The 13,654-nt window shown below is 36.2% G+C and overlaps 2 protein-coding genes across 3 annotated transcripts in view; one reads left to right on the forward strand and one right to left on the reverse strand.

The window, feature by feature from the left end:
* The window catches only part of nuf (rab11 family-interacting protein nuf), a 94,942-nt gene extending 91,630 nt beyond the window's left edge, over positions 1-3,312 (reverse strand). For both annotated transcript variants that reach the window (XM_069502941.1, XM_069502940.1), the window contains exon 1: positions 3,047-3,312. The gene's annotated coding sequence lies outside the window, so the exon portion shown is untranslated. The remainder of the gene's footprint in view (positions 1-3,046) is intronic.
* Positions 3,313-6,515: 3,203 nt separating this feature from the next.
* Positions 6,516-12,468, forward strand: LOC117988131 (mpv17-like protein). Its single transcript, XM_034975250.2, is given in 9 exon segments — positions 6,516-7,154; positions 8,014-8,103; positions 8,228-8,280; positions 10,398-10,483; positions 11,297-11,378; positions 11,380-11,410; positions 12,201-12,263; positions 12,266-12,310; positions 12,313-12,468. Coding segments are annotated over 8 exon segments (570 nt in total). The 5' UTR covers positions 6,516-7,154; positions 8,014-8,024; the 3' UTR covers positions 12,444-12,468.
* Positions 12,469-13,654: the final 1,186 nt, after the last annotated feature.

Consider the following 13,654-nt stretch of genomic DNA (forward strand, 5'->3'; position numbering starts at 1 on the left):
TTAGTTTATTGAATGCTGTAAACAGACTTGTGACGTCATATTTTCAAATTATTGTAGGCAGGCTTCATTGTCAACGCATTTTGTTAAATTAAGAGCTAAATGATGCCGGCAAGAAAAGATCATGATCACCCATCGCCGCTCACTACAGAGCACGGGTCTCCTCTCAGAATGAGACTGGGTTTGGCCATAGTCTACCACGCTGGCCAAGTGCCGATTGGCAGACTTTACAACACCTTTATGAAGAACCTCTCAGGTGTGCAGTTTCCTCACGATGTTTTCCCTTCACCGTTAAAGCAGATACTTATTTAATTACTTAAAACGCACACGAAAAGTTAGAAGTACGTGCCCGGGGATCGAACCCGCGACCCTCCTAATAGGAGGACAGACGTTTTAACCACTACACTATCCACAGTTTCCCACTAAGATTTCAGTCCTTATTTTAAAGGTGAACCGTACTTTTGACATGACAGTTGACCCATAGAGTTTGGCGAGTGAAATTGTTTTTCACGGACATACTGTCTTTGAAGGTCTGCGGGATGCGGTAGCGACCCTTCGATATCGTTACGGTGGGCAGGTAAACGGCAAAACAAACGATAACGCGAACCTCTATGCACTTGACAGCACACCTGTTAGCATCGGTTATGTACCCGTTCCATTCTTGGCCAACCTGTTCAAATTTTGCTGATAGTAAAAAAACTGCTGTTTTAATCATTGTTAATTAAGGTCTTCAAACTTATTTGTGGCGATTTTATAAATACTAAGCTGTCCTAGCGTCGCTTCAAAGTTTCAGTAACTTAGGTTTGCTTAGGTATACAACAATCTACTTAGCCAAATTGAAACTGTATTTTTGAGGTCGTAGGTGCGTGATGGTAACGACCCTTCTATATCCGTTACGTGCAGGCAGTACGGCAAACAACAATAACGCGACCCTCTATGCACGTGACAGCACACCTGTTAGCATCGTTACTATTGTACCCGTTCTATCCTTGCTGAACTTTTCAACTTATTGGTGATAGATAAAAAACTACGCTTTTATACTATTTTGAGTCTTCAACTTGGATTAAGCTGTCCCGCGTGGTCCTCTGCTCTAGCTGTTCTAATTAACGTGTTTTTACGTAAGTTAGTCGTCTACGCTATGAACACTAATCCGAGTTGCGAAGGACCAAAGTAACCTGTCTTCGTGCGTTGGATATTGTGGACGCATCCGGCGTTACCCGCGGGGAACTGTTTTATGATATTTAATTTTCCTATTTCTACGTCGTATTTACCACGCGAACATATCTATTTATTAGATATACATAGGTATATAGAGCACACCTACCTGTTAATAGATATTCGTAGCTATCCTAAAAACTAAATTCCACGTTTTACGTAAATAGCTTATGCTCGCGACTTCATCCGCGTGGACTACACAAATTTCAAACCCCTATTTCACACCCCTAAAGGGGTTGAATTTCAAAAAAATCCTTTTTAAGCGGATGCCTACGTCATACCTAATAGCTATCTGTATTCTGCATGCCAAATTTCAGCAAAATCCGTCCAGTAGTTTGAGCTAGCTGTGCGGTTGATAGATCAGTCAGTCAGTCAGCCACCTTTTCCTTTATATAATATTTAGGAGATTGTACAAATAGGTTAGACAGGTAGGTAGTATTTTGTGTTTTTTATTTTATTTTATTTAGTAGATACCTACATATATACCTACATATACTTAAGTAGGTAATTAAAATTGCGGGAAGGTCTGGTAAAAAAACGCCTCGAAGAAAGAAGTAAGTAACCTACGGCCTACCTAACAAATTCTTAGTTAAGTTATAAAAAGTTACATCTACGACTGATCCTTGTATAACCGAACTAGATACCTAGGTAGTATAGGAATTTAAGCGATTCGAATGCTGATATAAATAGGAAATGTATTTGTCACATTAATTCAACTTTCACGAATGTTACGCGACCGATGTCAATGGAATTTAAAACATAAACATCTGCGGTGCAGCTCGCAAAAGAGCTATGTTCACACGCGCCAACGCCATTAAATTTTCCCGGGAGAATTAACTAATTGCCATAATTCATTACCTAATTAAGTAGTCCTTAGGTTGTTAAATGAATTCAAATTTTTTTATAGTTTTTTTTCTATAAAGGCAGAGTCAGTTGTCAGTATTTTCTATTTTTAAAGACTAGCTGATGCCCGCAACTTCGTAGGCGTGAATTTAGTTTTAAAAAATCCCGTGGAACTCTTTGACCTTCTGGGATAAAAAGTAGCCGAGCTCGTCCTTTAAATATACCTACCCATGCTCAAAAAAATCAAGTCCGAGCCATTGCCTTCCGTGCGACGTGATCGAAGGACAAACTACAACAAACCAATAAACCAACAAACAAACACACTTTCTCATTTAGGTATAAGATGGGTACTGCGTTCTATAGCCTTAGTGTATAATTATTATTTTTTTAGTTTAAAATAAAAAAAAACTCTATTTTAGAATGTTAGTAGGACATTCAAAAAATAGAGTTTCTTTATAAATAGAGTGTGGATTTTGTAATACAAGTAATTATAAATATGTAATTTTTTTTAAAATGCATAAAGATTAAAAGCAGATATAATATAGTAGTAGGTGTACATACAGTTTAGAGTAATAGTAAAAAAAATTATACCGTTGAATATAAGTTTGTGCAGACAGAGTAGAAAAACTCTAAATAGCTAACTCTACCAGGATATATGAATATATTAGAGTGGAAAATAAATAAGTAAATTTAGAAGGAAAAATTGTACTAGTACTTACAAACTTCACAAATACAGTGACTCTACATACATAGATACATAAGTATTACAAACCTACACACTTAATATTGATATTATCAGTCGTACTATAAATAATAGAATTTAATTAACAAGCATTTAACATTGTTTAAGTATGAAAAAAAAAAGTAAACAAAAAAAAGGATTTTTACTAAGTATCACATTAGAGTCCAAAAAAAATAAATTATTGACCTGTATAATACGATAAATAGAGACATAATAGAGACTTTATAGAGTAAAAAATTTGAAACATACCTTGGCCACTATTGCCATCCAACGTATAAGACAGAAAGCCGTAAAGCCTCCAACCAAGGACCGACACAGGTTTTCACTATTTCAAAACACACTAACACAGATGGTCACACTTATAACGAAACCACGTACTTATCACTGATTTATAATAAATGTTATTGTTTTCGGGCTTTGAATTAAATAATGTACACAAACAGGTTTTTTAGTTATTTAAATAATACACACGAATAAACACCTATTTGACACGCTGGTTGCGCGTTGACTGAATGTGGTGATAGAGAGAGATAGAGCGATGGCGTTGGAAAGAGATACGTATGACGTGGGAGGGAGGACGACCACTAAGCTTCAAGAACGCACACTGTTTGTCTTTTCCATAACTTGGTCAAGGTGAATGCGTCTGTTTAGATGCAGAAATAGCAACAAATTTAGTAGAAATAGCAAGTATGGCGACGATAGTATGTCAGTTATCAAACGATTAGCCGTTGACAAGCCAAACGTTGGTTGACTGCGATGATTGATAACAGTTGGGTATAAGCCAAATATTTATAACGCAATTAGCCATATTAAGATAGCTATAGTTATTGAACATTGTCTAATGCAAATAGGTTGATTTGTAAGTGAAGTTAATGAGTGTTTTGGAATGTGCTTGTAACAAGAATACTTACCGCATAAAGATTTTTGTACTACTTACGGCAGGTTTTTGTACTACTGTTTTATGAGTTTTTATGATAATGAAACAATATTATGACACATAACATTATCATCATAGCATATACAAAATACAGTAGGCAATTAGGCGCGTTATGGATAGGTGTACTATTCTGTTATCTGCAATTTTCTATTTAATTGACTGAGTGAAGCAGGTCTCTGAGTCTACTTGAGTTAAGTTGCACACGTCCCTCTGTCCATCTGTCAGAGCTTTATAACTGTCTGAATTCTGAACGTACGTATGTATACTTCTGACGTACATCAAATTTAAACATAATATGTAAATTGATGGCCTTCCAGCGGAATATGCATAAAAAATATAAAAAAGCTTTATTTCAAGGGATTCCATATGAAATGGGGTGCTTTAAAGTGGAGATTGAATTCGACGCTATATGTCAAAAATGGCTACATATTAGAAACTTAAACTTTTGTATATCCTGTACTTGACCAACAATACTAAAATTAGATAACTAAATATTATAAAGAAACAAAATTATTTATTTTTATTGGGCATCAGCATTTTGACATAACTTCACAATAATGTTGATAGAAGGCGCCTTTATGAGAGAATAGATTATGGGGTACCGCAAGGTCAGGGCGAACCACTATATTTAAGATTCTGATTTTGTGAAGAAGACATAAGTACAGCCATCAAGAAGCAGTTGTTGTCATACACGAGTGGATGATAGAGCGATAGTGACGTGAATAATATAGCAATCTGCGTAATAGTATAACTGAATACAAGGAAACAGTACAACTTCTCTGTTTTTAAAATAGAGTCTCCGTATTAAAATAAAATATATTTGTTTTACAGTCGTATTTCAAAGAGGTTTCGTAATGTAAGCAGCAAATCATTTTTGTCCACAAAATCGCACGTACGCACACTGCGCATAGCCGTACCATCCTGTTACCTGGCACGGAGCGATCACGGGCGCCCTCCTCCCCGCAAGATATTTAAAATTTAAACTTTACGATCCATAATGTAAAATAACTTTATGGATAGATTACTATGCATTTCTCGTTAATTTTTTATTAAGAATTTTACAGTAGACACAAGTATTTTTAAGTATGGAAATATTAGCTACACTAACACTATAATATGACGTGATGAGTTGATGTTGATCAGAGTTTAGAGAATTCGGTGTTAATGCGCAACAGGTGCTATTTTAAGTGACTATTCACTCTTAGGATTTAGATTTAAGGCATAGAGTTAGATAAATGAGAACTTATTTCTAACTCATGAATTACTATTTTTTTTTTGCAATTTTAATTGCAAAACTTTTGTTTTATCAAAAAACGCAGCTTATATTGCAAATGTTGTTTAAATTGTTTTCTATTTTCAAATTGTGTTGTAACTTTGTTGGTCAACCTTAATATTGTAAGACACAGGCAGCTGTAACAATTGCTTATTTTTAAATTAAATGCTTGGATCTCTTTGTTTTTCTTGTACAAATAGAGAGAAAATGTACCAACCTAGTGTTATTTCAGACAATGTATGTTTTCTAGCTCATACGTTTAGTACTATTATATATTCTGTGCTCATACTAACGGTACTTACTGCTTGTCGTGCACGATGCAAGATGCATTATCCTACCTTAACTAGGTAGGTAATTTGTGCCTTCTCTTTGCCTCTGTGCCTTATGTTTATTGTATAGCTTTATCGTATGTAACCTAAAGTGGAATATTATCCACTACAAGGAATATTTATCAAATAATTTCATCTCTGATAACTCAAAAGCACTTATGACTCTACGTACCTATTTAGTAGTTACATACAAATATTTACTTACCTAATTAATTAAAATTTGGAGGCTTACTTATGTCTGACTTATTTATTTAGGAGTAACGCAATTATAAATGTAGGTAGGTAGGATCAATGTGTCACTTGACTTCCTATAAGTATTGTTATTATAGAGGATAAATATTCCTTCCTATATTATAAATATTAGGTTTTAGAGCGAAAACAGTATAAAAATAAAGACTTACAATAATCATCCAATAATTTTTATGTTACTAAAAATAAACGGTTAAGTAAGTAATTTCTTTGGCAATAAATGTAAAACTTTATAGAGTAAAAATAATATAGAGTTTTTATGAAATGTTCTCTAAAATTATAATAGTTTTCGTAAGCATTTTTGATAATGTCAATGTCAATAATATAACATCCAAGAACGTAAGAAGAACTTTCGCTATTGCATATTTACGAGGCGATTGACGGCTCTAGAGTTTTTTCGGTTTCAGCACACTATTTTATCGAAATCAGTACCCTTATTATAAATGCGAAAGTGTGTTTGTTTGTTGGTTTATTGGTTTGTTGGTTTTTATCAAATCAAAATAGGTACAATTCAAAAAAACACCGAAAAAAACCACAGAGATTTGTCCCTCAGTGCCTAGCTGCAACGATTAGGTATTAACTAATTAGTTACCTACTTAAAGAAATAATCCAGTTGTGAGAAAACATAGTTAAGTATTGCTACAGACTACAGTATAGAACGTAGGTATAGGTTGGTTTGTCCTTCAATCACGTCGCAACGGAGCGACGAATTCAAAAACTATTTTTTTGGGGTTGCCGCTTTTTAAAAAATGAACCGAAAGACCTATAAAACTTGAACATTCATTTTCAAAAATCCATTCCGTAAGTACACGGATAAGTCCCACTTGATACTCCCACTAATAAGCCACACAGTGCACAGTGCTTCCCCCCCGGTGACGCTGTAGCGGCCAATAGGGCCTACGCAGCATAGTCAATCCGAAACAACAAAAAGTGCTTACCACTGCGCCAGGGAGGTCGACAAAACATAATAAAATTGAGTCCAAAGTTCGTGATTTCGGTCATAACAGTACAATTCCAATAGTTTTCATTTAGTTTTTGCTCATCCTGTAAAAATTATTTCGTGCAATTACACCGTTTGTTTGCCAGCTCCTCTTTATATAGGTACCTAGTAAATCGTGACTACGTAGATATTAAATTATTCCATTGAAGTCAATTGTGTCGCCTATGAGTGTGATGGAGGGTCGCTCAGTGTAGATAGCGTAACGTTACCGGAATGTTATATCATACAATATAATAATAATATAAGTGAAATTAATATAAAATCAAAATAAATACCAATAATACTAAAATAGGCGCCAAATCACAGTGTCATACGTAATTCGTGTTTCAAATATAGAGTGTGTAAATTATAAGAGAATAATAAGTAATTCTTATAAAATGTGTACCTATTTTATTTTTTATTAAAGGTGGTATACTGTTATAATCAAGTTAAATAAATTGATGATAGTGGGGTTTGTAAAACATAATAAGACGTAAGGTTTAAACTGAAAAATTGTGAAATTCAAAAATTCCCTGTAATTATAATTGGCGCACATATTGTTAACTATATTTTAGGTTCAGAACGTGTCGGTAAGTTACAAGAGTCTTATTCTTTTTTTGAATTTTATAAAAAAAACTTGTTTGCCATAAGATTCTTTAGGTTTTCGAGGCCATGATATATTTAAATTAGTTTACGTATGTATTCAGTCATTGCCTACTCAGTAATCTAATGGTAGAGTAGGAATTTCTTTGTTGACAACATCTTCCGCTAGTATGATAAGTGATAACGTCTGAAAAGGCCGCACGTAACAAGATATACCGTACTTATACATAGCAGTGCAGTTATACAGTCATGTTAGTTTTCTTACGATATTTGTGTAGGTTTTTTGTATTAATAAGGGGTACCTACACTAAACTTAAAAAACCGGTCAAGTGCGAGTCAGACTCGTGAACCGAGGGCTCCGTACCTACTCGAGTATTTTTTTCGACGTTTTGCACGATAAATCAAAAACTATTATGCATTTAAAAAATCTGTTTTAATAAGAGAAGAAGATAATATACAGGTAAATCCCTTTCATATGATACCCCATTTGGTATAGTTATCTTACTTTGAAAGGTGAAAATACTAATTATTTGTTAGAACACCAACACTGTGGTGTACGCTAATAGTATATACTATGTCTGCGTTAATGTTGTCAGGTGTTTGTAGCAATGGCATCCAAATTAGCTAACTTGTGGCGTCACTCCCTGAAGAGGAGACCGGTCATCACCAACACTGTGTGTACAGTACGCTACGTTCTGTAAGTCTGTGTTAATGTTGCCAGGTGTAGAAGCAATGGCGTCGAAATTAGCTAACTTGTGGCGTCACTCCCTGAAGAGGAGACCGGTCATAACCAACACTGTGGTGTACAGTACGCTACGTTTTATAAGTCTGTGTTAATGTTGCCAGGTGTAGAAGCAATGGCGTCGAAATTAGCTAACTTGTGGCGTCACTCCCTGAAGAGGAGGCCGGTTATCACCAACACTGTGGTGTACGCTAATAGTATGTTCTATGTCTGCGTTAATGTTGTCAGGTGTTGTATCAATGGCATCCAAATTAGCTAACTTGTGGCGTCACTCCCTGAAGAGGAGGCCGTCATCACCAACACTGTGGTGTACGCAACGTTCTAACACTGCAGCAGAGCTGTCCCAGCAGGCCTTTAATAAGTTTTATTCGGTAAGTTCTCTACGTGATCAAAGAGAGTCCCGTCCCACCTATTTTTGTTGTACCTATCTACCTATTCTTAGGTTTAAAGAAAATAATATTATCTTTGAAGGTTCTTCTTTCTTTTTTACTTCTCCCACTACCAAGGGTCACTGGCAAAGATCTCTTGTAGAGATATAAATGCTTCATTGTCCACTTTTACCTTTTTCTTTTTTAAGTATTATAATTTTTGGTACAAATAAAAAAATACAATATATTTATTCGTAAAAGACCAGTGTAACCGATTTAGCAAAAATGTTGCAAAGCTAGCGGCTTAAACGATGGGGTCCCAACTTCCAAGGTGCTTGAATGGCGACCCTCGCACCGGCTGTTTAGCTACTCTTTTTTTTAATTCAATTTTTCAGGGTTCTTACCCGAAGGGTTAACGCTGTCCAGTCCGTCCGTCCGTCTGCCTGTCAGCGCAGCCTGTATCTCCTGAATCGCAATATAGGATTACTTCGTTGTCTGTCTGTCTGTCCGGCTGTCGTATCTGTGCAGAAAACTTATTGAGGTACTACTTCCCGCCGCTTTTCGGAGTTATGTGCGTTTTTGAAGTAATTAAAATATCACTTGCTTTAAACGGTGAAGGAAAACATCGTGAGGAAACCTGCTGCCTGAGAGTTCTCCATAATGTTCTCAAAGGGTGTGTGAAGTCTGCCAATCCGCCACTTGGCCAGCGTGGTGGACTATGGCCAAAACCCTTCTCACTCTGATAGGAGACCCCGTGCTCTGTTAGTGAGCCGGCGATGGGTTGATTCATGATGAATGATTGATGACTTCCGCTGACCTAGATTAATCATGCAGGTAGTCGACGGTTCATGAGATACAGGCTGGTGAGAGACGACGGATAACCGAGTCTTAGTAATAGGGTCCCGTTTTCCCTTTGGGTGCGGAACCCTAAAAATGATAGTAAAATGGAAAATGGGATTTGGTACATTGCCTAAAGCTGTAAATAAGTTATCTCTCTCACACTATGTAGAGGTAGCTATAAAATTGATTTTAAATATAGTAACAAAAATATATTGGCAGCGGTGGGATTCGAACACACGCCTCCGGAAGAGACTGGTGCCTTAAACCAGCGCCTTAGACCGCTCGGCACGCTACCGGTGACGATTGTGCCTGAATTTCAGCACATACCCAAGCTAGAGACTAGACTCTAGAGTGATGCCATGTGTTTATTTTTATCTCTAAAGACACACAAGCATTTGTTCAAACATTGGTGACGAGTCCCCACTTCCTGGTGATTATAATATTGTGTATAGAGTCTGCGTTTCACCCGGCACCCATTCAACATTCAACAATGCCATATACATTGACTGTACGTACGTATGTTATAGCAATAAGCATTTAAAAATATATTGCACTTTGAAAACCGCATTGTTTGCTAAGAAATGTGGTGTTATCCCAGTAGCTAAGACGTCCGCCTTCTATTTGGGAGGTTGGAGGTGCGATCCCCGGGAATGCACCCCAAACTTTTCAGAGCTATGTTAGCAATTAAATATCACTTGCTTCAACGGTGATGGATAACATCGTGAGGAAACCTGCATGCCTGAGAGTTCAGAGTTCTCCAATTCTCCATAATGTTCTCAAATATGTGTGAAGTCTGCCGATCCGTGACGTATCAATATTGCTATTACCTAATTAGTCCACTAATGATCCACCTCGTTAAACTTATTTTCTGCTACGCCATTGTCACACTTACAACAAAATACCTATGGGTAATTTATTTTGTACAATTTGCATAGGTAATATTATAAATAAATAAAAATATTTTTTACAATTAAACTTTTATAAGTATTTTTGAATCGTCAGCTGCATCTACCACTCACACACACTCGTTGAAGACCAAATGCCTAGTACCATTTATATTATGGTAAAATCTGCGTTTTGCAGTACCAACCAAAGTCAGACATTTGCATTCTAATTTATTTTGATTTGATTTAATTTGAATTTAGAAACAGAGCTAGGTAAGTAATTATTATTATTTTAAATTGATTTTAAAGATTCTATAAAATAATACTTACATCTCTCCCTAGTTTACTTATTGTAAAAGAAAATATTTTACTTGACGATTCCTTACACATTTTCAGCCGGAAAAGCCTGAGTTCGATTTTGCATCAGCTGGTCGCATCGTTGCAGTCGGCAGTTGCTTGTATGCACCTACACTATATTACTGGTGAGTTAAATTCATGTAGGATGGATTATAATATTATATTGTACTACTTAGGCTACCCGCCCCGGCTTCGCTCGGTGGGGAAATTTAGAAAATTGAGGTGGGGTTGAACTTATCCAAAAATCCTGGAAACCACATATTTCATCATTTGTGACCGAAAACCCAAACGCTAATTTTCATGCAAATAACTTGAAAAATGACAGACTTTCATACAAATTTTCATCCCCTATTTAACCCACTTAGGGGTGGTATTTCGAAAAATCCTTTCTTAGTGGATACTACTCTTTACAAAGAACACAACCTCAAAATTTCATGTCTCTAGGACAAGCGGTTTAGGCTGTAGCTGATATTACGCAGATTCAGTCAGTCACCTTTCCTTTTATATATTTACTATAACCTATGTCCTTCAATTTTTGTGAAGTCATGTAAGGCAACTAAACGCATTAGGAGAAAACGTTCAGGTTTGTAAAGATTAACCGCAGTATGGAAAGAAAACTTTGAAACACTTTTTCCATATTTTATACAAAGAGAGAGAACTCGTTTACCTACCTATGTAAATGTATGCTTCCGTTTGAAATTTGAATAGTACCTACCTACATATTCGTACCTAAACATTAGAAACACAAGTGGTTTATAATTTACACAATGTATGAGAAAGTCATTGATTCTACACTAAGTAGAGACGCTTCTACACAAGAAGAAACCCATCTCATATTGAGAGGAGACACGTTCTCAAGCAGTAGCCCGACGATGGGTGAGATGAGAGAGGGTAGGTACTCAAAAATTACCCCAAAAATTTTATTTTTACTTATCAAGGGTACAAATTACCTGGATAGAAGTTTGTTGGAACAGCTGTGAAGCTGTAGCAGCTAAAGTGGGGTCAGATCAACTCATCATGTTCTCCAACGTTGCTAGCAGCCTTCTATACGTGTGAGTCTGTCATTATTATATGTTTAGTACTAGCTTATGCTCCGCGACTTCAGTCCGCGGTGACTACACAAATGTCAAACCCCTGTTTCAGCCCCTAGCGGGTTCCTAATCCTTTCTTAGCGGATGACGTAGGCATACGCTAAGAAAGGATGACGTAGGCATCCCTGCATATTTGCATCTGCATGAAAATTTGGGCATACCTGCATGCCAAATTTCAGTCCAATCCATCCAGTAGTTTGAGCTGTGCGTTGATAGATCAGTAAGTCAACCTTTGCCTTTTATATATTTAGATTGTATTGGGTTTTTCAAACTTTTAAATAAAGGATTATTATATTATAATTATATCGTATAGGAGCCCCCCTGAAATAAAGCTTCTTATATTTTTCATTTATGCATATTCGGCTGAAGGCCATCAGTTTACATAATATTTATTATGTCGAAACTAGCTGCCCCGGCGAACTTCGTACCGCTTAGTCGATTAAATTTTTTTTAAATTTTTCTTCCCGTAAGAACCTTCCTCGTACTTCAAGGAATATTATAAAAAAAGAATAAGCGAAATCGGTTTCAGCTGTCCTCGAGATTTGCGATGAGCAATTTTAGCGATTCATTTTTATATGTAGAGATTTGAAGTAATTACGTTCAGCAATTCAGATGTCACAGCGACAAACGGACAAGTGCAATTTAGTCAAGTAGAAATTAGGTTACAAATACCCAAAAGATTGAGAAAAATGTGAGAAACCATTTCAATTTTCAAATCAAACAATATAATTATCTTTGTACTTCCTTTCAGTGCTGGGAGTTCTAGAGCGCAAAGAAGACGTTTTCGAAGAGCTAAAGGACAAGTACTGGAAGACGTCGTCGCTAACCCAGCCTTCTGGATTCCGGGCCAACCCATCAACTTCTTTTTGTTCCCGGCCACCTACGAGTTGTTTACGTGGCATCGGTTTCGTTTGTATGGATCAATGTTCTCTGCTTTATAAAACGACAGAAAGTTGTTAAAGTGGATGAAAATCAAGAAAAGTTACGTAACTGAGGAAATTATCTTAGACAATATAAGTTCATTCGATTCGTTTTTGAGGATGAAAAGTAGCGTATGTCCATCGCCGGAAAATAAGTTTTCTCAGTAGATAGTACTAATCACAGATAATAGATCTGTTATCTATGGTAAAGTAAGTAAAGTAATCGAAAAGTAATCAACTTACACCAATAGTGGTGTAAGTTGATTACTTTTCGTTAATTTTACAAAACATACCTTTAGGGCCTCCAACTAAGATATAAAATCTTTCTCACCTACTTATTGAAATAATAGCTTACACCCGCGACTTCGACCGCGTGCACTACACAAATTTCAACCCTATTTTACCCCCTTAGGGATTTATTTCAATACCCTTTCTTAGCGGATGTCTACGTCGCGTCATAAAAGCTATCTGCATTCCAAATTTCAGCTCGATCCGTCCAGTAGTTTGAGCTGTGCGTTGATAGATTAGTCAGTCCAGTCAGTTTTTTCCTTTTATATATTCAGACCTTTGGCGTAATCTGGGATTAATGAGGATTTGTCCATAGTTTGAAGCTTCCTCCGCCCCACTTTATACTTTTGGCATTGCTCAGTACCACATTTCGTTAAAATCGCAGGCATCAAAAGACTGTGTTCAAAATCACCATATAATATAAAGTCGGCTTAGTGCGAGTCTGCTTCGCACATCATGGGCTCCGTACCATCGCACTAGAAATAACAATTTTTACTTTTAAAATTTTCAATTTTATTATTTGTTGTTATAGCGGCAATAGAGATACACTTTCTGTAAAAATTTCAACTCTTCATCTATAAAGGTTCACGAGATGCGGCCCGCTGCCAGACGGACGGATGGACGGACAGCGAAGGCTTAGCATAGGGTCCCGAGGTACGGAACCCTGAAAACCAAAGGTTCCAATGAGTAGGTATTTAACTATGGACTTATTTATTGCGTCATAGATAAGTCAGATGTTTATCAGTGGTGACTTGGCGAGGAAGGCATTTGTAAGGCTTGACGGTTAGGGACACACAATATCATCTACCTTAGCCTTAAGAACAGATTAGCCGTGAATGTAAACTATTCCATTTGTTATATTTTATACATAATTCCAAAGTTACCTAGCATTTAAATCATGTTGATTTGTAATAATTTTTTATTATTGTTTATTGAATATTTGATAGGTATTTATATTTTGTAATGATAATATTATGAATAAATACAATTTTATTCA

The sequence above is a fragment of the Maniola hyperantus genome, chromosome 14 (assembly GCF_902806685.2).
Source record: "Maniola hyperantus chromosome 14, iAphHyp1.2, whole genome shotgun sequence".
Taxonomy (NCBI): domain Eukaryota; kingdom Metazoa; phylum Arthropoda; class Insecta; order Lepidoptera; family Nymphalidae; genus Maniola; species Maniola hyperantus.